Below are 25,746 nucleotides of genomic sequence, written 5' to 3'. Positions count from 1 at the left end.
GATCTGTTTCTTCTTCAGTGAGTCCCAGCTTAGCTGGAAAGATGTGGCAAGAACAAGCTCTACCTGGGTGAATCTAACTTATTTATAGCTGTACCTGTAAGAGTAATTGGCATTCAGGTTAATATATGTGCTGTAGATCAAGTAAAAAGTCACAAGCAACTAATATGAAAACAGAAAAAAAACCATGAAATGGCTAAACTTTAGTTCTGTCTAACTGTATAAATCTTCCTGTAGGATTTGCAACAACTTTGTTGAGTGGCAACTTTGGAAAAAGGCTGAATATTCAGCTCCAAGATGAAGTCACAATACCAAGGGTTTTTTCATTAGCTTTATCACTGTCTTGATTTGTGGTACTAGACAGATTCTTTGATTTTTCTATGTACTTGTTTCCTCTTCTAGGTGGGATTGTTTGGAAAATAATCAGTATTTGTTTGGTAGCAGTGAGATTCTATGATGAGGGATGTTAGGAGAGGTCAAAATACTGTTTGGTAGCCTGTAATTCAGTTTGTAGTCCTTTAATATATTTTTATGAACTATTTTAAAAGGCCTGAATTTATGATTATCCTGCCTGAAGTTTTATTGCACTATAGCAAATCAAATTCTTGAGTTTTAAAAGGCAGAACTTGCTAGTGCCTTTGAATAAAAGTCAGAGGAAATATTCTGTTTATTAGAACACCCTCAAATATGTATGTCCAGACAAAAATAAAAAATACCATGCCCCTAATGTAATTTAAGCCTGGGGAATTTATTTTTCAGGAATGAAACTGCTTTTTCTTTCCTTTCCTAGGAGGAAAAAATGCATTTTGGCAGTTAAATCTCCATCTGTCACTCATCCACTAGTTCAGCACTGGATCCTAATGAAATCAAGTGTGCAAGGGTCCTACCCTGTTCAAACCTACCTAGCTCAAATGCTCGTGGTTCCATGCTGGCTTGGGCAACAGCTGAAGAAATTCTTGCCCGTAGCAGTTTATTTCCTACAGCTGGAATTTGTTCCTTCTCTTCTTTCCATGCTTCTGCTTCACCAGTGTAGGTTGATAAAAAGTGCTCTCTAATCAGCTGCAGTGCTCTGGCAGCCTCTGCACAGGGGTGCCAGTACGGGGTTGGGAGCTCTGCCCTCGGATGAACTCGGAGTCTCCATCCCTGCATCTGCAGTGGATACCCAATCACTGGTGACTTCTGGGTCTGTCCTCATGAGATTCACAAGAGGTCACAGACCATACCCTCCTACCAGCTGGATTTATCCTGTCTGAACAGGAACTGTGACCTCAGTGTGAAGCAGCTCTTGTTTTCAGGGCTGAAAATTCAGTTCAGGGCTGAATTTTCTGCTGGTGGTACCTTGCCCTAAGGTTTGTTTCAGTGGAGGCCTTTGATTCTTCACCAGACTCCTTTCTTCATCAGTGAAATTAGAGTTGCTGAGGTTGGTCTTGGTGGAGAGTGTGGAGTTGTATCACACCTCCACATGGGAGAGAAGTCAGTTAAAAATGTGAGCTCTTTGTATTTAGGTGAGAGCTTTCCTTCCCTCAACATTTCCTCTTTCAGAGCAAAGCCAGCCCATGGATCTCCTAGCTGCCACACTTTGTGGCGTGGGAAGACAGGCAAGCAGAGGCTGTGCATGCTGCTGGAGCTGCTCTGCCAGCACAGGGCAGGGACAGTTGAAGGTGAACACCTGCACCACATGATGAAGTGCACAATATTGCTTTTCTTAAAGCAATCCTTCCACACGCTGAGCCAGCAGCGAGACAGAAGCAGAGGCTGTAGCTGGCTGGGGGCACGGCTCCACCCCACAGCTGGCGGGCCTCACACCCCTGGGGCCCTGGAGTGGCAGCCAGCACAGTAGCCAGTCCCTTTTTTGGCACTCTCCTGAGTGCTAGGTTGGAATCCTGCCTTGCTGCTGCATTCGGAGCAGATGGAAGAAGAGAGTCCTTATTCCCTTTCCTCCATGAACTTCACGTGTAGCAGAGGGCAGGATGTGGGCCTGTGCCGTGTGAGCCCAGCGTGTTGCACAGACATGTGCTGGTATTTCTTTGCTGTGTGCTGACAGTTTGCTTGCTAACAATCCCAGCAAAGCTGCTACCAGGAGAAATGTGATCAAAAGGAAGTTGCATGGTAGCTTGTGTTCTGTTTTTCCTGAATATTTCTAAAGCTTTGGCCTGGTGAAGTAAGATACGTAATTGAGAGGAGGGCAGAGGGGAGATAGGTATACAGCAACCCCTTTCCTTGTAAGGTTTTAACATGGAAAATTCAAACTTGCTTTGGAAATTTAAGTCTTGAGGATATGTCTCTACATATCCTGTGAATATGCTTAAGAACATATGTAATATGCATTTATAACACATGAATACATGAATGGCATTGTGCCCAAAGTCAGTTGTGCAGGTACAGATGGCAACATTTGCTATATTTGTTAGAATTTTACCATACTCACAGCTGAAACCTGTAGCCATATGGGGACTACTGTTTTCATCCCTCATTGAGGTAGACCACAAAGTCCAAAGCCAGATCAAGGCTGCCTAAAGCAAAGCAGTATGTGGTTCTAATCAATAAGGTCCCCAAAATAATTTTTCTCAAATTTCATCAGTGAAGAGCTTGTCAGGAACATACTAATCAAACCTTAGTTAAAAGTTGAGCATACAAAAAGCCACATTTAAAAATACTAACTTTGTAGCACTTGCCAATTAATAAGTGCCACAGCTGAGGCTCTCTTTGCAACTTTTTGCTTTTATTTTTCCCACATATTATGGTACAGCTTCAGTTATATGACTTTGTACCTTGTTTGGGTTTTTTTTTCCCTGTCTGTGACCATAGCTTCATTTATTGCCTGAGATGTTTACTAAAGGAGACACTGTTCAGTGTTGTACCTAACTTCTGTAGTTCAGGTGAAGGCCACCAGCCTTAATCCCTGTTTAAACCATGTTCTGAAGATAAGTCAAATACTTTGTTTTGGAAAGGTAAAAGTAAATATGTTCCTCTTGGTGCTCATCACTGATTCTGTAACACCCATTAACTCTGTTCAGCACGTCTATTAGTGAAGCAGTGGTTTTCCCCTTCTGAAAGTAGGAAACCAGGGTACACAAGAGTTGAGGTTTGAAGCAGCTTTGTCTTAAGTATGCCATGTTTCAATTATTAATGTTATACAGGGAGCTCGTAATGTTGAAAAAGTTTTCCATGGATGATAGCAGTTGCAGGGTGATAATCAATGGCAACCTGCAGAAATTAGATTTATGTTCTGCATTCGGCACCATCCATAAAGTACCTCTGACAGGAGGGAATTACCAAAAAAAAAAAAAAAAAAAAATTAAAAATTAGTTCTTCAGGCATCATTCATTTGTCTTACATCTTAGCAGTTCTTTTCTCCTCTTGCAGCCCTCTGCCTTGTACATTTAACACACATGTTCTAACAAATGAGGCATTCTTCTGCCTCATTACACAAAGGTGATCCATCCCCAGGGCATAGTCCGTCTTTGCATTTGGTGAAGAAGAAATTGAGATTGGCGAGAGAGGAAAAGTAGGTGTGTTTTTAAGGGTTGTATCATGACATGAACACACAAGGTCTTAACTGAGGTATAAGCAACATGCTTCTAGCTTTCTTAATTTGAGTGCCCAAACTGTTACCATAATAGTCTTTAAGTGTGTGAATATATATTTATTTATGTACGTATGTATTAATTCACTTCTGGAATTAATCAGTGGGTCTATTGTGACTCTTGCTAACAGAGTAGCTGTTATCAGTATAGATTTATCACCTTTCAGGTCAGCCACCAGAAAGAGATGGGATGCTCTAAACTTCAAAGAATATCCATGTCATCATTTATAACCTTGGCCCAGAGCATACTCTGTTTCTCTGTGGAATAGTGCACAAGTACTTCAATTGCCTTGCAGAAAAGAGAGAATGGAGCATGCCCAAGGTAGAAGTACTTCTACCTTTTAGAAGTAAAAAAACCCAAACCAAACGGGTCTCTTCCAAGCATGTGCAAACAGTGTTTTTTCAGACTTAGCCTGGTGTAGTATGGGCACTTTTTCTGTTTACAAATGTAATGCCCAGACGAAAAGACAACCTTGTGCTGTGCCAAATTCCAAGCATGGAAGTGCAAGAGCTTTTCAGCACAGCAGATGAAATATTTTTAATGTGATCAAAACAAAGGGGTTTTTCCGTAATTTTGTTCTTGGAAATAGCTGAGACATTTTTGATGATGCTATCCAAAAAATAATCAGCTTGAGGGAAACACCTGGCATGGGTAATTTCAGCCAAAACAGTTACACTTTGGCAAAGTTTACAAACAGATGAAAACAGAAATTTAAAATAGGAAATTCTGGGCAATTTTTCTTCAGGCACCCTAGTTGCACCTCTGAATGTTGGTCATTTCAGGTTTGGTGGAGGCAGATGCCGCTGTGTGTTTGCTCAGATGTTCTGGGTTCTCTGTTCTCCACCTGAGTGTCGCATGCACTTTGTGACATAAGATCATCAGACTTCATTTCTAAAGACAGTGTAGGCATATGTGAAACAAAATCGACAACACACATATTCCTCCTATATAGTAGGACATTTCACATACTTTTATGGTGGCCTTCTCCCTTTCTCCCCACCCCTCTTCCTCCTAAAATGACATAAAATTTTATTGTGTTTAGTAATGTGTTTTGCAAATCACCATTTTGTCCAGAATCTAGTCCTTCTGGAGTTTTAGATGTAGAAAAAGCCACAGTTTCCCAGGTTTAGTCACCGGGGAAGTGGGCAGCTCTTCCTGTGGCCAGAAGGATCAACTGTGGTACTGGAGAGGCAAGAATGATAAACAGCAGCACTGTGCTCACATCAAAAGGTCTGAGTTAGCAATTCACAGTACCTTATCCTGGGAATGCTGAGTGTTAACATCTTGCCTGCCACCAGGGAAATCCACTTTCCCTGGGGAGCCCTCCTCTCAGGGTGCACCCTGTGAAAGTCTGAGCTGCAGCTAAGAAAACAAATCAGATCTCTGCAGTTCTTCCAGCGCTGGAGAGCTGCCTGCAAAAATTTGCCAGTAGAGAAACTCTTTTCTGAACTGAGCAAATTTGCAGTAAACTTTATAGCCAAAGTCAGTATGATTTGTTTACAAAGTTAAACACTGGGGTTTGGGTTGGTATTTTTTTTTAACTGCTGAAATAAATAAGAGCAAATTGTGTGAGGTCATAGTGCTCTGCCTTTCCAAACTGCTTCAGCTGCAATCCCAGAGCACACTTCTCTGCTCAGCTCCCCTCTGCTGTGTCCAGAGAGCCTCTGCTGGGCCAGCACCAAGAGGGGAAAGGAGAGTTTGCTGTCTCAGTGCTGTGTTGGGAGATCTGTGGCCACAGCAGAACCACCCTTCTCCTCCCTTGATAAAGGGCAGGGCAGTGTGAGATCTTTGGAAACTGGAGGTACAAGTGACTGTCTCTGGAGCTCCTGCTTGGATGGCTGTGTGCTATGCTGTACACAAAGGCCCCTCCAGGTTTATATTAAGGTGCTGCCCAGACTAAACCAGTGCATTTTTTCTTTTTCCCCTCTAAATGCCTTTTTATCATTCAGGCTGTCACCTGTGTTTCCTGGCAAGGGCTGCTGGCTGGGGGAGGTCTGGCAGAGCTGAACACCCAGCTTTGGTGGTCTTTGTGTGGCTGCCTGAAAGATGGCTTAAAACAGAACCTGCTCTGTGAATACCTGCAAGTGAACATGTGTCAGCCGTGTGGCTGGAAGGTTTCTCTGCTGTAAAGAGAGATTTTATAATGAATACTTTCCTTGTGATTAAAATGGATAAATAAACAAATAGCTCCTACAGGAAGTATACTGTGTGAAGTCAGGGCAAATAGATTGTAGCTTTTCAAACAAGGAAGAGAAAAAGGGGGAAAAACACCCCACAGTCAACCCAACCCAGGCTCCTCCTTAGTGCATTTAATCTATTACAATGTGAAATGGCAATTCATCTTCCCCATTTCCTTTCCTTGTCAAACATATCCAGCTGTTGGAGCTTTCCCTGCTCCTTACTAGAAATGCCAGGATTTAAAAATTGTTGATGTCCTCATCCTCCAGGGTATCATTACTGCTATCATCTTTCCATGGTACCAATCAAGCTTACTCCTGAAACCTCAGGGGGAAAAGCCCTAATGATCCAAACTAGATTTAAACACATTGTGATTTTCAGCAAATGCCTTCTGTAAGAAATACAATTCATTTTCCTGTTGGCAGACTACCTGGGAGTAGGCATATCTTTGGATATGCTGAATTGGAGCTAATGAACTTCATCAATAACTGCAAACCTTTTTGTGGGACCGTAATACTCCATAGTGGCCACGTGCCTGACATACCAAAGCGTGCTTGGTCACAGCACAGTATTCTGTGCATCCAAGCTGCTCCTAACACAAATTTTCTAAGGTAAATGCTAAAATGTGTTAATTTTGTTCTCTTACTGTGGCTTACAGCATCATATTATGACCCTTTGGATTCTGTAAAAAAAGTGAATTTAGGAAGGGCATGAAATATGTCATTCAATTATAGAATCATAGAAATATTTAGATTGGGGTGGAATGTCTAGCAGGATCTAGTCCAGCCTCCTGCTCAAGTCTAGTTGTTGCTCAAGGTTTTTTTTGCAGTTGAGTTTTGAAATTCTCTAAAGATGGAAACTGGGCCTTGTCCCAGGACTGTACCACTCACTGAAAACTTATTTTCTTTATGTCCCAACTGGAATTTCCCTTGTTGCAGCTTGCATCTGTTGCCTCTTGCTCTCTCACTGTGCACCTCTTGGTAAACTCTGTCTGTCTTCTGTATCACTTCTGTATCACTTGTGGTAGTGGAAAACCATAATCAGATTCCCCCACAGCCCTCTCTTCTCCAGGCTGGACAAACGTAGCTCCCCCGGCTTCTTCTCCTGTGTCATGTGCTTTTGGTCCTCTTGGTGGCCTCAGCTGGGCTCGTTCTGATCTGATAATAAACATTAAAAATGGCTAACTATTTTTCCACTCTTTGATGCAGTTTTAGTTTCCTTGTATAACCTTCAGTCAAGCTGACTTTTGTCTTCACATGAGATGTGATTTCAGAGCCCTCTTTATGTATGCTTTTTTCCCCATTTATTTTTTTCTTCTTAAATCATTGCAACTTGAGCAGTATCACCTTAAACATTTATCAATGCAGTACATTTTCTGTACCCAGCACTACTTGCATGTAAGATAATACTTTGGGTAAAGTTACTATCTTGCTTTGCGGGGCATCTCCCTGTGAGGATACAATCCTTATGCTGTGATACCATGTATATGTCTCTTGCAGTGAAAAACATAATTCCCTTGTATTCTTCGTTCAGATGATCTGAATGTAATATTTTCAAGATAATGTTTTCTGTCCCTCTGTGTTTTGCTTCTAAATCTCTCTTCTTCCACAACACCTCAGTCACTGATATATCCTTTTGAAATGCTGAGTCCCCTTTTACTGACAGGTTGAATTTTGGGTAAAGAGATAAAACAATTATTGTCTTCCTAGTATTTCACTTTTTCTTATAGTTTTTTTTTATTCTAGATGTTAGTTCAATGTTAAATTTCACTGTGCCTTAGCAAGGCAAATGAAATATGAACAATCATAAATATGTCTGTAACACTGTTGCTGACTTTATTATTGCATTGAATTATTGTTGTGGGAGACTTCTAACTTCCTGCCTATAGACAGGACAGTAAATGCTACCAGTGGTGATAGGACACGCATACCTTAATAGAGTAGCTAAGAAGTGTCTTCCTTAAGTTAGTGAACCATCATTCAATCAGTAATGGTACTCTAAGATCCATTTTGAATGTGATAAGGAGCCTAGAGCATGAGGTAAGGGTTGATCTTAGAACAGTCTTGAATCAAAGAGGAGCAACTGTGAATTTCTTTAAGCGAAAAAACAAAGAGGAGTATAACATCTAAAATAGTCTATGGGAAATGCTGAATGCTGTTTAGTTAAGCTACTGGTTTTGAAGAAGTCCAAGAGCTGAATGGAGAGAAGGAGTGATATTCCCCCTAAATCAAAGATGCAGAGATGAACTGTAGCTCCCACAGCATTTTACACCAAACTTTAATGGATTAGTAGCACCTGGAAAGAACATTACGCGTAAAAGCTGTCTTGTGAAAAAGAGGAGATGGGATTCATTGGCCAAAAAGCTTTCAAAGTTCTTCAGGAAAGGATAAAGTGAAGACAAAAAAAAAAGTTTAGTCTTATCACAGACAGAAGATCATATTGCAAACACCATAGTAAAAAGAACACAAGTTCTGCAGGCAGGGGTGGAGCAAGGATTAGCAATCAGTACAGAGGACAGGAGTTAAGGTAGAGTGATTGCTGGGGAGAAGGGTATAGAAATGGTACTTGTATAGGTGGAAGCAGGATTGAATTACACATCAGAGCTTCCAGTTTATTTCCCAGACTGCTGAAAGAAATTAGTCAAACTGAGGTCAGTTTGCTTGCAGACCACCAAACACAATATCTGCATGGAGAAAGAGCAAAGTCACGTGGGCATCTCCAGTGCCTGTAATGCAGTACTAGTGGAGTGGCATGGAAGAGGTTGCCCATGTGAAGCTACAGCCGTGTCTGCATTGTCTGACACTTACACATTTTATACAAGTCTAAAGTGTTTGAAACTATTTATCTAAGTACATAATTATGCACCTAAAATTTACATAAGTCATCGGTTTGTGGATACACGTCAGCCTTATCAAATGCATCGTATATGTGCGTTTGTTTAGGCAAATTGTCAGAATGCCTGTTTCTTTTTCAGAAAAGGAGCCTAATTTCAAAGGCACTTAGAAAAAAGTTGGTAACTCAGACACAGATGGCTGCAAAGGCGGAGGTGGGAGAGAAACGGGAAAGATGAGTTCTGGCAAGGAATCACATTTGTTGCAGGTGCGCTTGTTTTAGAAGAATGGGATGCTGTCTGGGAATGAATGAGATCCATTCCTCAGCAGCATGTACAACCTGCCAAACACCCTGGGTGGCCTCCGACGGCCTCAGAGACTTTTGGTCAGAGAGAAGTTCTAAAAATGTCTAAACTTGCTGGCATTCCTGTGCAAAAGCTGTGTTAGTTGGGAGCTGTGGGGTGTTGCTGGCTGTTTGGCAAGTGGGCAGAGTTAAGGTTACTTAGATGACCTGAGCTGAGTGTGCACACGCTTTCAAAGGATTTGAGTATGTAATTGAGGAGTTTTAATTTCTGTGGTCAATTTTTAAGAAAGCTGCCTTGTTTCCCAAAGGGCTTTTTGGCAGAAGTGGAAGTTAGATCCCTGCTCCTTTAACTGCATCCAGACTTGGTGGAACTTGAGAACAGCTTTTATGTGGTTTGCATCCATACCATCCCTTTCATACTTTGATCTGGTTCCTCTCCGTGTTATGGTGTCTGTGACTGTCACTTGCATGTCTTCTGCTTTCCCTCCATCATCCAGATTGTGGAGTTTTGGTGGTGATTCTGCAGTTTTGGGAAGTCATTCATAAACTTGAGTCTGCAAAGCTGTGCAGTTTTACTGGCTTGCTGTGTAATGGCTTTTGAATGAGTCATGCACGTTCTTGTGAGCTTTGGGAGTATGTTGCTGTCAGGCTTTAAGGTTTTAGTTAGAAAATAGTATGGAAAGATAAATGAAGCACAAATGCAGTCATGTGGAATTACCTTTTAGTAGAACATTTCTCAAAGTTTCCTTGTCTTCTCCCTAGGCTTTTAACTTCAAAAATAAGAGACACTGACAATTAGTATGAAATTATGGCAGGGTGTGAGAAATGTATTTACTCTTTTTGTGGTCCAAATTTTGGGAGTAGAACAGGGGATAGCAAGATATAAGAGATGTCTAATGCTGTGATGAGTGCTGCAGGTTATTGAACTAGGCACAATTAATTGCCTGGTAATTAATTGGCTTGCCTGGTTACTTTGGAGTTTTCCTTTCTTATAATTGGTCTTGGTTACACCAAACAAAGGCAAAAGGATTATTGCAAGATGTAAGGGTAGAATTAGCCTTCTGCAGAGATGTGGCACACCCTAGAGATTTATCACTTGATTTTTTTTCCTTTTGTATGTAGTCCTTCTCTGCTTTCTCTGCATTCTTAGCATGTCTCAGAAATTCCAGCATTTTTAGTAATGAATCAGTGAGAAGAAGGGGAAAAGTCCTGTAATTCCTTTTTCCATTGTGCTTGTTAAAATGATATTGTGGGAAATGGACCAAAACACTGTCTTTTAAGTGGTGTTGAGTCTGAGGCAGGTGGTATTAACTCAGGACTGCATTAACTCTTTTCAAATCTCTTTCCTGTTTCCTTGAGGAAACATGCCTGGTGTATATATGTGGCATGGGCTGTTTGCCTGCCTCTTGCATTGACATTTTAATTTGGTCCATGATATAAATATCATTTCCCTAATCCCCCTTGCCCTGACCCTGTTTTGTCTGTTTTGTCTTTTCTTCAAAGTGAGTTGACTTTTTTTTCTTGAAGGAGGGGGAGGAGATGGGAATGGTGGCTGGCTGCTCTAGTTTGGAGCATTAAATGCTCAGGGAAAAGATCTCAGAGTAACTGTTGTTTCTTTCTTTGTATTCACATGGAAATTTTTAATCTCCATCAAAGGATCAGGAGAAAATAACGTTGAGATTCAACAAGAGAGCTCCCAGCTTACATGGAATTTTTAAATGTTATTTGGCTTTATCCTTTAAACGATGAGAACCATGAACTATGTACCTACAGGGTTCAGAATTAACTTTTCTCTTTCTTCCAACACACCGTCTTCTTTTTTTTTTATTCCCTCCCTTTTTCTTACATCTTTATTGTTCTGTATAAACATGCAACTCCTTTCTGGCCAAAACTGTAAGTTGCCTTAGGATTTGTTCATTGTATTTATGTATACATTTCTAACATTAATTATGAGCACCAGTCAGAAATACAGCCTCATGTTCTTTTGATGTGATCTGAAGAATCTCTGTTGAAGGCCATGGAGCTAAGATCAGAGCCCAACCCAGTGTATGCTTGCATAGCTGTACAAGAGCTAACATTTGCCTGTTAAAAAAAAAAACAAACAGTATACAAATAGGTATAAAAGGGCTAATGATCTGCTTGTTTGTAGTGGGGAATCACAAACACTATCTGCACCTGTAGATGTAGCTGATTGTGCTGACAGTGATAGCAAGGGAAGCCCCCTGCAGCTACCCATGGAGGGTAACAGCAGATTTCACAGGTGGGTGCTGACAGCAACAGTAGATTTCATGCTTCATCACAGATTAATAAAACAGGGAGGATATTAGAATGCTAATACTCATTAATACTATTTTATGGTGTTTAACATTAAACATGGAAAATGAAAATGAATGACAGCCGGTAAATGGAGCTGACAGTTGTGTTCAGGGTGTCTAAAGCTGGTGGGAATTAGCTGCAGGAAGCAGAAGCTGTGGATGGTCCTATTCCTGCTGTGGATCAAGCCAAACAGCACCTCCAGTTACCTAGACTTGTGCAAGGTCACCTAAATTCAGATTCAAATAGGCTCTTGTATTATTGTAAAAGATTTTATGACATTCCTTTCCTTATCATCATTGGTCAGAACCATTATTTTCCACGTCCTATGACAGCGTCTCCAGCAATGCATATATCTAAGAGCAGAAATCACAGCCCATTAAAGCATAATTGTGAAATCCTTTTTTTTTGTCTTTTTTGAAGGGGACAGTATTAGTTTTTCTCCTCCAAAACTCTTCTTGTGTTTCAGTTGGCTACATTGTTCTTCATTTCTTACTGAAATTTCAATAAGCTTCATCCCAGAGGCAGTTGCATTTCAGCAACAAGTAAAAGTTGGCCCTCTGTGGGTCATAATGTAATGTAATATAATATAACATACATAGATACAAACCTAATTCTGCCATGTTGTAGACTGTTTTAAGTTTATTTATGGTTAAAAGTCTCTGAAACACTCTGCATAGCTGTGTTTAAATATTAAGCTTATTGACCAAAGGTGTTTTCACCCAACATTCTTTCACAAGTAAAACTTTTTAATTTAGCATGAACCTTATCGGTGCCTTTAATGAGATGTAGAAATCCCAGAAACACTGGGAATACAGAGTGCACAGGGATAAAGGGATTTTAAAGGTGTAATTATGTCTTGCTGGTAATAACAGTACTTGGTAAAATAACAGTTGTCTGACCAAGTAGCCATTTTTGTCCCTTAATGTTTTAGGTTTTAAATAAAATTAACCTTGAATATTCTAAGTTTATATTGTCTGAGCCTGCAATCCACATAGCTGACTGCAAGTAACTGATGTGTGCTCTAAGCTCTTAGGTACATTTAATATCGAATTTTCCAGGAGGTTCTTTTGATATCTAAATATTTAATTTTCACTTGAATTCCCACTTTTTTCTTGCACTTGCACCATGAATTTCAACTGCCCAGTTGTCTTTGTTTCCTTCACTTATGCACCATCTCTTGCCAACATCCCCTGTAGCTGTGACCTGCTTCATGAATGGCAGATTCCAAGCAAGAGATGATACTTCTTTTTGCATGCTTAAAATGTGATCAGAATCAACCTCTTTCAAAATTGCTGCCAACTCTTGTTCTCAGGATACTGGAGCCACATAAGGTACTTCAGGGATTAGTGTGTCCTCCTCTCTTCATTTACAAGAAGACATCTAACAGCACTCTCCATCTTTGGTGGTTTCATTGAAAACCTCCTACTTTCTGTTGAGGTGAAAACAGACAGATAGAACTTCAAAAATCAAAGTTTAGTCATGAAAAAGGGCCTGTCACTTGGGCTAGATTTTATGAAAACATATTTATTTTGGCAAATGTTTCTCAAAGGCAGGTTCATGTTTATGCTCTCTACCGTCTGGAGTTTGCTCTGAGGTGTCAAGAGCATGCTTACTCCACATTGGCTTGCAATTGGATTTCTGCCAAAATTCTGTGTGCACTCCTCTCCATCCTCTCACCCCTTTACTTTCTTTCTCCTGGTTGCAGCAGATTTTTCCTTCTGTGGATATCAGTGCATATTTCATTTTCACTTCTTGGTGCTAACAAAAACAACAAGCTTTAGAAACCAGGGGGCTCCAAGTTTTAAAACCTGAAGAGAATAAAAAAAGATGCTTTCTTCAGCTTATACAGTCTTATGTTTATTTCTTCTGAATATAGGCATGTGAAGTTTGGGATTTGATTGTAAGAATTTTAAATACACTAGACCAGAAACCTTTTTAGTTTGTGTTCTTCTGTCACTAGGTTACAGGCCAGTTGGTTCTTCCAAACTCCTGCTAATTTTTGTCTTTTTTGATTAAGGGTCTTCAGTCCCTCTGCATTTCCTTTGATTTAAATTCCTTTCCTAGTTCCAGCTACTTGTTTCATTTCTCCTGCTGTTGATAGATAATAGTCTTATGCTATCACTTTGTGTATCTTAATTTGCAAGATCTGTTGCAAAAAATTCCCAAATCTTTCTCACAGAGGGCCTTACTGTGTATTTTTACTACTTTCCAAAGGCAAATTCCTTTAATGTTGCATATAAATTGCTTCAACAGCAAGCAGAGGCAAACCTTCCTGGTTTTCCTTTTCCAGTAAGAAGGATGTGTTTCTGAGCCACATCTTATGGATGACCCAAAGATTTGCTCCACCTTTGGCAAAGGAATGTAGCTAGCATTTCAGAGAATTGCAAGAAAGCTTCAGGAGTTTGGCCAAGAAAGATGAAACCATGAAAAACCAGGCAAAACTTTAAAACTTTGTCTTTTCCCCTTTCCACTGCTTTCATTTCCTACCAGTGTTGTGTTGTCCTCTGCATCAGACTATTTAACACTGCCAAATACTTGGGTATTTTATAGGTAATATATCTTATAAATGCCATAGCCAGCCTCTGAGGGAAACAGAGGATTGTCGGTTTTGGATGCAGTATAAAACCCAGGCAGGAAATCATTGCTGAATGGCACAGCTGCAGGCAAACATTGGGAGCTAGTAAACTGCCCATCTGCACAGCCCCACGTATGTGGGAGCGCGGGGCCGGCGCGGCCACGGCAGAGCGCGCCTGTAAGTGGTTAGCAGGCAGAAATTCGGTGATTAAGGAATGAAGTGTTTTACTTCGTTAGTTCCTGAAATACAGCTATCTGAAGGTGATTATAATCTTATTTTCAAGCAGGAGGAGAGACTAAAGACTAGAGGTTTTCCTTGTCTGTAATAAAACATAAAAGCAACATTTCAGAGGTGGGCTGCAGGACAGAGGATGTGACACAACCTGCACTGAGGACTGAAGAAAAAGTTTGTCAAGAAAAAGAAACACGCTGTATTTGTTCATAGGGCTGAATTGGCAATCACATCTGAATCTTCCCTTCAAAGTCAGAGACAGGAAAAACTGTTTTGGTCCTTAAGTCTGCTTCACTATCATTGGCCTGAACAGGGACCTGGGTGGACTTTGAGCTGGTCTTAAAGTTTGAACTGTGTAAGATCCCCCTTTGCTAGAGGTTTTGCCAACCAAAATAATTTTCACTGTACTCATTCTAGTACTTGCCTTTCGTATTTTAATCTGTTAGTTAGTTCCTAGTTTTGCTGTCTTCCATTCTAAACAACTTCTCCTTCTTTGTGGGTTGTTATTTGTTGAGTTCCTCTAGCCAAACTCTCAGTGTTAGTTCTCGAATCCTTCCTCTGAAGTTTAGTGCTTCCTCTTACACATGCCAAGTTTGAGTTCATTTTCCGCATCATTTTCCCAAGTACTACTTTAAATAATCCACAATTCAGTAACTAAGTGGAGATTGTTAAAATAATGAAACAACAACAATAAAGCTATTTTAAGACTGCACTCCAACTGTAAAAAGTGTTGATTTGGGTTTTTCCCCCCCAAATACTTTATTGAAAAATAAAATTTTCTTCCATTAGTCAAAATTAAATTTGCAGGGTTATAATCCCATTGTACAATAGACTTTCTACATTGATATTTGTCTTTTGGGAGAGTTTTTTGTTGATTCATTGCAATGTATAAATCAATGCAAGAGTAGAAATAATCTAGTAATTGGGACCTTTGTTTAAGGCATAGGTGGTTTGGGATAAAACCCCTTGTGATTTCCCCACCTCCTAGTATTGGAGTATCAGAATGGATACAATAACAGTTTAAATCTGTACAAGGGGAAGACGGGTTTATTGCCAGCTGAAGCCCCTGGAAGCTTTCTGTTCACTTATACATTTTGTATTGGAGCATCTAAAGAACGTGAAAGTCTTGGGACCTAAACTGAAATGTCCTAATTTCTCTTGTAAAAGGACCGAGTCTTCAAAATTTTCTGAATGTGTTATATGAGCAGGAATTTTGTTAATGCATGCTTCTTAAAAAATTTAATTTAACGATCTGATATTTCATATATATTTGAGCATTTCTATATTTTTATCACAAAGAAAAGGAGCTGCTTTGGTTTTCCCTCTGTGGGCACTTTATTCTCTCTTTTCCAGTCCATTGATGCCATTTTTTAAGCCACATAAAGTGACTTTAGTTTTTGTCATTACAATGTTGGTACTTTCTGCATTCCATCTGCACACAAGTATGAATTGTAGGATAATGACATATTAAATTATAGCCAACGCTGTTAAAATATAGGGGACATAGTTCTGAAAATGAAGCTTTTTCCTCGTTTTGAATATTTCTTTATATTTTAATGCATTAAGGGAGCAGGTGATTCGTGGACATTGTCTTAATATCTTGCCATTTTGATTCATCCTCATGAAGTGTGCAAAATGTCTGATGATGTTACACAAAGAAAATGAAGACATAAGTTTTAGCATTCACAGACTTCATGTATCTCTTTCTCCAGGACAATCACATCTCTCCGGAGTGAACTGATTCCACATCTGGTTAGGAAACAGTTTTCTTCTCCGGCATCGTTGCAGCAAGGACTAGACAACAAAGAAGAGGACCAAAAGAAAAAAGAGCAAGCATCCCTAGGTCAGTACAATATCAAAGATTTGGGTCTATGGAAGTTTTAAAGCCCATATGCTACAGCTGAGTTATGGAGTAGAGTACAGAACTAGCCTGAAACACTATTTTAGAGATTGAGCTTTTTTTTCCTCAGCAGAGGAAGCTTTTTTTTCCTAGCGAATATTCTAGTTGATTTCTTTTTCAAACAGTATTGTGTACTATATAAATTTTTTTGTCCTCCCTTATTTTGGTGTAAACTATAAACAAATCAGCTAGGGTCTCTGTATATTTTTTTTTTCTGGAAAAAAGTTAGACTAATTTTTGAAAATGTAATTTTAGGAGGGAGTTCCTAAAATTGTGTATGACAACAGACTAACCCTTAACCATGCTGCACTGGGAACTGGATAGGATCTCAGATCCTGGAATTTATTTTTAGCATTTCTGCTGTCTCCTTGTGTGACCTTGGGCAAAAAATTGCATCTGTCCTGATTCCTTAATTCACACCTGCAGAATAAAAATAAGCACTTACTCACTACATGTGATAAAATCTGTTAATGATTGCTGAGTATCTACCATGGAGATGAAGTGAGGTGAAGATTTCCCTTCACCAACAGTATTTTAATAGTATTCCTCTTCAGAAGGTATGTCATTAAATCCTGTCTAACTTCATGCATGTGTGTGTTCTCCAGACATTTACAGTTTCATAAAGGAAGATAATAGCTTGCTGAAACCTGCTCCAGATAACTCTTGTTGGAATGATCATAGAGGAGATATGAATGAAACTCTCCATGAAGGAAAAGTGCGCTGCTACGTCCATATCATGAAGGAGGGGCTGTGCTACCGAGTGAATACTCTTGGGCTGTACATTGAAGCCAACAGACAGGTGAGGAAAATACAGAGGTTCCACCTGTGAATACAGCAGTAGCTTACAGGGCATTTCACCCTGCAGGAGTGACTCCCTGTGATACAGCTGAGGAATATGTGGGAATTGAACCAGTGCCACGTTATCCAGGCACATCACCCTACTGCTTGCTGGATAGGGACATGAGGCCAGGAAATAGTTCTGTCACTGATTTACTCTAGATTTGATTTAGCTGAGAAAACCCTCACCCTACACACTCTTCTGTTTTTTTGGGAGTGGCAGGACCTACAGCCAAAGAGCCACAAAGTGAGGAAAATAGCTTTGATAGCCCATTTAATCAATGTTGTCCATGTCCTAAAAGCAAGATCAGTTCTGACTGGACTTTTCTTAGCAGATGTTTGTTTGTGATAATAACAAAGATTATTAACAATTTGAAGAAAGATGAAAACTACCCTTTAATTTAAATTGCCTAATGATTTCCATTATAAAAGAATTCTTTTATGAACAGGTTTTCCTACTGTGGTACTCCAGGTACACACAGAGGTGAACTCTTGATCTGAGGCAGCATCTGTTGCAGCTTTCACACTACTGAGAATTCATAAAAGAAAAAAATCACAGATGAGAATTAGGGAAATCCTGTACTACCTAACAAGCTGATGATTAAAAGCTCATCATATCTTTGGGGGGTGGGGATTTGATTTTGGGGTTTTTTTGACTACACTGGCTAGTGATGAACTTCATTGCTATGAGGAATGGACAGTTTCCTCTAGTTTTGAAAGACCAGTAAGGAGTGCAGTAAGGAAAGACTTAAGATTACTGAAGTGGGGCTGGAAAGGTGATAAAGTTGTATTGGGAATTCTGGAAGTGGTCACTGCCTTGCCTTTGCTCTCAGACTGAGTTGATTTCTTTTTGACAACATTAATGGATTAATTAATGCAAATCAGAATTGCAGAATGGCAGCATGAGTTTACACACTGGAGCTCTTTCTCCTTGATATTTGTAGAGGAACACAGAAATAAAGTTATTTGCTTTGTGCTTAGGGAGATGAGGAAGGAGAGGCAGCACTGCTGTCAGAAAGAGAAAACTTCCCCGAAAGTAGCAGGAACAAGTGTGCCCAAAGGGTTAAGGGAGAATACCACTTGCTAAGGGAAGTGTGCGTGTACATTTGGCAGCAGCCACTTCAGTAAAAAGTTATTGAGTTAAACCAGTCAGACTCCATGTGGGATTTTTTGTGTTGGTTTTTTGTTTTTGGTTGGGTTTTTTTTAACCTAAATATTCTACATTTTGGTTAGTTCAGGAAATATGTTTGCTCCTGGGTGGTACAAAGAATTAGTGTTTTGAAGTCACATTGGGGCCTTCAACGTTGGAAAGGATTTTCTTTGAATTTTGAACTTTTTCAGGATGGTAAAATTTCTAAGGAAACTATGTGGAGGTAAAACATAAAATGGAGCTTAATGAGGAGTTGTGAGAAAGTAGTTCCTTTTTTCAGTGCCACTGCATTTTGTTTCTCTTGCTAATCCTCATAAAAGATGCACATTTAATTTGAGGGGGGGGCAGGGTTACCTGTTTTGTTGGTCTCTAAGGAAGATTTTGGTTGTTTAGTTTGCTCCTATCTTGGCCTTCACAGACCAGATCCTGATCCACTTGCTGCAAAGTCGGGACCTATAACTTTGAGGTCCCAAAGGACAGACTCACATTGCAGTAGCAGTCCAGTCCGGTAGCTGTGGGAAGGAATGGCATCCTAACCCATTGCCCTTCTGGTGGGGAAACACTGCTCACATCATTTCACTTCCAGCTGAGTTCCTGGATGCCTGCAGCCTGTGTGTGGGCAGGTGGGTTCAGGAGGGAGTTATCTTCAATAGCAGGAAATAGTTTCTTTGTAAGATGAATTAAATCCAAACACATCTTAAACCTTCCCTTGACCCAGGCACTCCCTCTGACTCCTGCCCCCAGTCTAACCTTTCTTTTCAGAGCAAAATACTTGAGCTTGCAGCTTTCATGGGTTACCCCTCAGGCTGCACTAGCACTGACTGATTCTAATAAGGCCTTTGCTCTGGCCAGTAAAATCCTTTATTTATCACCACACCACCTTTCCACCAAGGAGGGTGAGAGCCTTTCTTCATTTTTTCCCTTCCTGCAGATCAACCCTGGATAGTAGGAACCTTTCCAACCTATGCTGTAGGTATGCTTTAGTGTGTGTTCCTCTCCTGGATCTTTGTGTCACGTGTCAGGTGACACATTAGGTCATCTCTTCACCCAGCCAGCGTCATCCAGATGGATTTGCCTAGTTTGTGGTATTCTGGTAACCTGGTGGTTTTCTGTAGGGCTTGCACCTTGGATTGAAGGATCTAACCTACTCTTGCTTTTTAAAAAATAAACAAAATCCAAGTCTAGTGAGAAGGGCCAACTTCAAGATATAAAGAGCTACAGATGTGAAAATGTCTACTGGGACCAACAGGCAAACTGAAATGATAACTCAGAAATGTGAGCTCATCTGATCCCATCTTCTTCAGATCTGTGGCATTTGCTTTTTGAGGTTCACTCCTTAGCCATCAGCTCTTGTTATCCCAGCTTTCTAAGGAAATAATTTTACACAACTGCTAGCAGTTCCTTAATAGCAGCTTTGGAAATTGCTGGCATCATTCAGCCAAATTTAACAGAGCAATAGAGATCTCAGAGATAAGCTTTTCTAAGAGTTTTGTAAAAGTAGGTGCTTGGGTAGAGAAAAGGAAGACTTAATGAGTGCTGCTTCCTTCCTTGAGGCAAACTCAGTTGCACCATCACTGTGCTGAGACTCCAGATGACCTCCCAGATGGGTCCGTGAGTGCCCACATCCTGGCTGGCCAAGCAGCATGTGCAGAGCTCCACACCAGCCCTAGCACATGCTGCCTCTCATTCAGCCATACAGTTTGCTGTGACACAGACCTCTTAGCCCTCATTCACCCCTGTGTTCCTTTGACTGCCATCTCTGTCCTACCAAGAGACATCATACATTGCATTACTCCTGCCAGTAACTGTAGCACTGTGTCTGTGCATTGCTGCAAGGCTCCCACCTCCCCTGACATCCCCATCCTGCTGTCCTCACTTCTTCTGCACTGTGTGACCTTGGCTTCAGCCTGATGCCAGGAGATGAATGCCTCAGGCTGCTCTTTCACCCACAAAAGGAGGAATGATGGAGTGATAACCCATCCTCCTACAATGCTACCTCCCCTTCCTTTAAGGAGCCAGTTCAGAATTGCTCTCCATGGATTTGTTCTTGGCTACCTCATCGGCTGTGTCTCTATTGCCATTGCTGCTCTGTCTGCTTATCTAACACCTGCCTTCTCCCTGTTGAGAACCTTTTCTTGTGCAGCTTTCTATCATCTGGAATAGCCACTTGATCAACTTTAGTTTCTTTCTACTTAGACATCTGAAATACAATTTTGTTGCCCATGCCTCAGAATACTATCTTATGGAGTGGGCTGGACACAGTCATCTTTTTATACCATTTTATTCATTTATATTTGTTATTACTTGCTTCCCTCCCTTGCTTTACTGGGCAGTGTAAAACACGCTGAGCTGCATTAAGAATGGCACGTGCTGGACATTGTGGTAACATACAGGATGTCACTGTGCTCATCTGGAGCCAGCTGCTGCTGATCCACTGCTTCTCCACAGATGGGAGGCTGAGTTGAAAGGAGACATGTAGTGCACTGTGGTAGCAGTGTACCTGTCTCCTTTACAAAAGTGGGAGGTGACAAATCACACATAGCTGGTGGACATTTGAAATGCAGTGACCTACCTCTTCCCATAAGTTAAAATGTTTATGGCAAATACACTTGTGCAATGGAAACCAAAGTCATATTTGGTACAGCACTATTATGTTAATTTGTGATGTGGGTTTTTTTCATGTAGGTTCCAAAATTATTGCTTAATCTGGGTCTGGAAGAGTCATTGATTCATGGGTCTGCACAGATCACTGACAGAGGCATGGTAAGTGTTGCCTTTTCCCATCTCTCTTCTTTCAGTAGTCTGCAACCACTTTGTTTCAAGAACTGCTTGCTAAGATTCATTATTGGAAGTGAAGCCAAGTTCTGAAGTGTGGAATGGTGGAACATAGGTGATGCAGCCCAGAGTCTTCTGTAGGTTCACCCAGGGGTTTCAGCCTTTCAGTCTCTCTCTTTCAAAATATTTGGTAAAAAGTCTATCTTACTCCCAAGTCAGACACTGCAGCCTCTTGTTCCCTAATGGCAGTTCCTGGTAGTTGAGCAGTTTGCCTCCCTAAGGACACCAAACCCAGAAAGGGTCAGTATTTTAGCTTTGCTTCTTACTAATGTGTTTTGGTTGAATGCCAGCTTCAAGCCTCCCTTTAACAGATCTCACAGGGCAAACCTCAGTGAAACCAGTGAGTATCAGCAGGAATGTACCTATCATGCTTAACTTCTGCATGAAGCCTACAGAGCCAGATCCACCGATGGAGTTTTACCAAGCTAACAGATCTTGGGAAGACTGTCTGTCTGTGGGGAGGGGCCTAAATTTTCGGGTCTTTCCTCTGCCAAGGATCCCTCAGGGTAGAGCAGGGTAAACTTCATTGAGTGCTTGAGATGTGCTTTGAGAGGGGTGTATGGAGAACATGTATCGGAGAGCTCCATATACTTTTGCTAGTTTCTGTTCTTTTCTTCCCTAGATTGGATCAGACAGCATCATTGGGTCATCCACACAAATTGGAGAGAAGACATCCATCAAACACTCCATCATCGGCAGCATGTGTACCATAAAAGACAAAGTTAAGATAACAAACTGTATCATCATGAATTCTGTTACAATTGAGGAAGGGTAGGTTACCGTTTTGTACCTTAGTTCCCTAAATTTGCAGCTTGTTTTTCTAGGTAGATCCTGAGTCAGTAATTTCTGTCCTGTAAAGAATCCTCAGCCAGAAGAGATGATACCAGGGGGTGTGTTTCCAAAGACCAAGTCATAAATAAGTCTCTATAAGCAGTCCAGAAGTGCACAAGTGAAATGAACTAACAAGAGTCTTGGAACATAAATGTCTTCTTTTTACAGTAGATCCTGTCATCTTCAGAATGTGTAAGTAAGTGAAGTGGATGTATGAGTCTGTCTGACCTTGTGTGTCATTCTTACAGGTGTTGTTTTAATGGCTGGATCAGTGAGTATCCCTAAAATATTTGAGGCACAAAGCATAATTTAAAGTGGTATGCTTGCCAGCTAGAAATATTCTTCTCACATTTGAATATTACAGCTTCACCTAAAACATGATTTTCTTTGGCCCTTTTTTTTGTCATCCTGCAGCCTTTACTTTACTATTGCCTGTGCTGAGTAATAGAATGAATTAATAAACTTTTCAAAGAGAGAATCTGCCAGCTAGTAGAGGTTTCTCATGCACTAAAGACACTGACTAAATAGTTAGCCTTGAGCTATACATTTCCAAATGTGGGAAAAGTGGCCTGTCTGTAATTGTTGATGTCTGCATGCCCCCATCTTTCCATACATGCTGGCTTCCTGTGGATGTCAGTGGAAAGGAAACTGCTGATTGAGTCTGTGCAGACCTGTATAAATTTTCTGCTCCTCCATGGCTTGAGGTTTGCTTAGGGCCTCAGGAAAAGGGCCAAACTCTTAAAAAATGCCAAGTTGGCTCTGAAAGTTGCATATCTTAAAAACATAAAACCCCAAAGGATGTGGGGTCTATGGAGGATACTACTGTTACATAACTAAATTACAGGTAAGTATGGTACCTTACCACAAAGTGTTTGTCTTTAATAGAAATCCACAGTCATTTCAAGCACATCATAAATCAGAATTCCATTGAGTATAGAAAATAGCTGGTTTCCAGTTCAATCACAGATGGATCCAGTATGGCTGTATCACAAGCACTACTGTCATAAAAAGTAGAGGACTCTCTCTAATTTGATCATGAGACCCTCTGTCATTTTGATTAATGAATTGATGCCACAATCGTAATGGTATGGTTTTGCATATGAGGTCAGCAGCTCTACCATTAAATTGCAGAGGCAGCTAAGTGTATAAATAGCACTATTTTTATGAAGAGTCCCAAATCATCTTGTGTTTGTCTGCATTGGCATTTAGTAGCGTTCTAAATCCTAAATCGATCCCAGAGCTGTTATCTTAAGCATTTCAACAGAATTCCACAAGCATCGTTAAGTTGGTGATATATTATTTTTAAGAGAGATAAACTGACTTTTGGGGTAACATTTTTGTGATTTCTAGAAAACAATGTAATCTCTAGTCACTCTTTGTGAAAACAGTATAGCCACCAAAGAGTGAAAAACCTCACAGTCCCAAGGGTTTTACCCCCTTTAGCTGCTCTCTGGTTACTGCATGCTGATGCACTGGAGTCAAATTTGTAATTATTCCTGTCCAGCTGAAATTAAGACCATAGACCCTGGATTATTGCAAAGAATACTGTAATTAATATTATGTAGATCTGCACAGATACTGAGCTGATAAATTATTTCTTATTGCATTATGGTAAGTCTTAAGATTAGAGGGGCATGAAGTCATGCATACACAGGTAGTGAAAAACAGAAATACTCTAGCTGCTGAGCTTTGTTGAAAGAAGCCTTGCTTGCATTGAAGGATTTCTATGTATTTTTAAAATGTATTTTGACTCTCTTTCATTACTTTGGTTAAATCTGTTGGATTTTTGTTAAAATACTAATCATTCTTACTCGTGTTGATGGATCCATTTGCAACAGGTGGATAAATTATATGTGGTTTAGCTTTAAACTGTCCACAGTGGACAACTCCTTATAAACATCTCTTCTCCCAAGTGTCTCTAAAACAGCTCAGGCTTTATCTAATCACAACTTCAGAAAATGTCTCAATCTTTAATTGGAAAGCCAGTATGTGTTGGCTGACATGGGTCAAAATGAGCATAATAAAGCACCTTGACAGATCTAATTCATTTTTTTTTATTGCACAGCAAATATCCTACAAGTAAGGCAGCTTTACCAACTAAGGTACTGTATATTAGAATTTTGAAATTGCATTGAGAAGTGGATAAAAACTGTGTTATTTAAAGAATATACGTTTTTATGCTGACATGAGCATCTCAACCAGACTAATGGTCTACTATAATAATGCCCAAGTCAAATGTGAATGGTAACTGAAGGCCATTCTTAGGAGTCTTCATTGCAGTAACACCAACTTGAAGCAGTAGGCTGAGCAGACTGAAGTAGGACACTTATGGAAAAGACAAAAGTGTAGATAACTCAAAAGAAAGAAAGATCAGATAAATCTTTTATTTTAAAATTGGGATACTGGGAACAATCAAATGCAAAAATCGTTCTGCATTCTAAGTTCATTTATCAAGAGCTACATGGCACTGCCTTGGTATTTCCCTTGCCTCTTCCATGACTTCTAGCTTCTCTGGGTTGAATCTTTCTTTTTTTTTTCTCATCTCAGCTGCAAAAGTGATCAGCAGCATCAGTTCACTATACAAATATACTGGTCAATATACAAAAAGCAAAACAAAATGGACAAACAAACAAAACTCACCAAAACCAAAATTTTAAATGTTTCTCTCTTGGTAGTTCTCCTACAATGTGATTGAGGATCCTGTGCCATAATTCCTGCAGGGTTAAGATCCACAAATTACATCTCCAAAGCAGAAAAAAAAAAAATTGAATAGTCTCACAGCTAGTATTTAATACCAGCTTCTGAAATGGATAAATTCTTGCTGTGTAGGTGGGAACACCACAAGGTGCTTAGAACAAAACCAGGTATCTCTTTAATAAGAGTGGTTGTCTCACTATTGGAGGATTGGAGGTCATGGCCTAGGTGATGATAACTTTCCCAACTGAATGGATCAAGTAACTGGGGTTAGTTTGGACAGTCCATTGCATACATACTGCTTGCAAATTACGGTCTGTCCTCCAGCAATGGCTGGTGCATTTGATACTCTGGAGTACCAGAAGTTGGGTTTGTTTGCTTTGGTGTGTAGGGCTTCTATTACATTATATATGTCTCCTGTGAAGTGATTTGAGTAGATATGAATCCCCCCTTAGAAGAGATTACAGGGGATTAAAGAAGTTAGTAACAGGGCAAAATAATTGGTAGTCCTTTCTTAACATGTTTCCCACTGTGCAGCTAATTCTTCCATCAATGAGACAATAAATAGCAAAGATTACATATGTGCTGAATGATGGACGTACTTGACCAAGCTGGGAGGGATGTAATTTATACAACAGCTCAAGTGCTGAGAGATGCTGACTGCCCAGGTGAACAGGCTGCAGTGGCAAAACACTTCTTTTTTTCCCTCTGGATGGCTCCCTAGAGCTCAGTGACAAATGACTGCACTGAGTTACATAGCTGGAGAAAATCTACTAATTGAGCTAAAATCATAATTCGCTTGAAAACCTTGTCTATGTGGATGTTTCTGCAGTAGCTGTGTGTGTCCTTAGTCTCTGTAGTGTCTCAGGACTGCCCCTTCTCTTTGCTCTGTTTTTGTCAGGGATGGAGGGACAAGAGGGTCCTTGGATTGCTGCATCTTTGGTGCAGGAGTCCCCTCATGGTAGCTCTCTTGCAAAGGGACAGCGTGTAACACCCACAGACTGACTGAAGCTTGGTTGCCCAGGGGGATTGTGCCATTTGCAAATGAAAAGTAATGCCTGGTAGATTTAACCCCCTGATAAGCATGGCTGGCAAGCTGGTCACAGCATGTGAGGAGAAGGCTGAGGTACTCAGCCACTTTTTTTGCCTCATTCTTCACTGTCAGTCTCTCTTCCCACACCTCTCAACTTTATGGACCATAATACATATGATCAGACATAATACTGATCAGAGGGCTGGAGCACTTCTGTGAAGACTGAAAGAGTTGGGGTTGGTCAGAAGAGAAGGCTGCAGGGACACCTCATTGTGACATCTCAGAACTTAAAGGGGACTTATAAGACTGATGATTACAAACTTCAGCTCAGCCTCCTGCGATAGGACAAGGGCTAATGGCTTTAAACTAAAAGAAGATAGACTAGATATAAGGAAGAAATTGTTTACTTTAAGAGTTTTGAGGCATTGGCACAAGTTGCCCAGAGGA

The 25,746-nt window shown here is 40.4% G+C and overlaps 1 protein-coding gene across 1 annotated transcript in view; it reads left to right on the top strand.

Annotated features, from left to right (window-relative positions):
* The window catches only part of EIF2B3 (eukaryotic translation initiation factor 2B subunit gamma), a 99,180-nt gene that overhangs the window by 53,215 nt on the left and 20,219 nt on the right, over nt 1-25,746 (top strand). The window contains exons 6-9 of the mRNA XM_053985396.1: nt 15,732-15,862; nt 16,525-16,718; nt 20,592-20,669; nt 21,364-21,512. Coding sequence (XP_053841371.1) covers nt 15,732-15,862; nt 16,525-16,718; nt 20,592-20,669; nt 21,364-21,512 — 552 coding nt within the window. The remainder of the gene's footprint in view (nt 1-15,731; nt 15,863-16,524; nt 16,719-20,591; nt 20,670-21,363; nt 21,513-25,746) is intronic.

This window comes from Vidua macroura, chromosome 9 (genome assembly GCF_024509145.1).
Source record: "Vidua macroura isolate BioBank_ID:100142 chromosome 9, ASM2450914v1, whole genome shotgun sequence".
Taxonomy (NCBI): Eukaryota; Metazoa; Chordata; class Aves; order Passeriformes; family Viduidae; genus Vidua; species Vidua macroura.
Note: the sequence above shows the minus strand (reverse complement) of the source record. Positions and strands in the feature narration are given on the sequence as shown.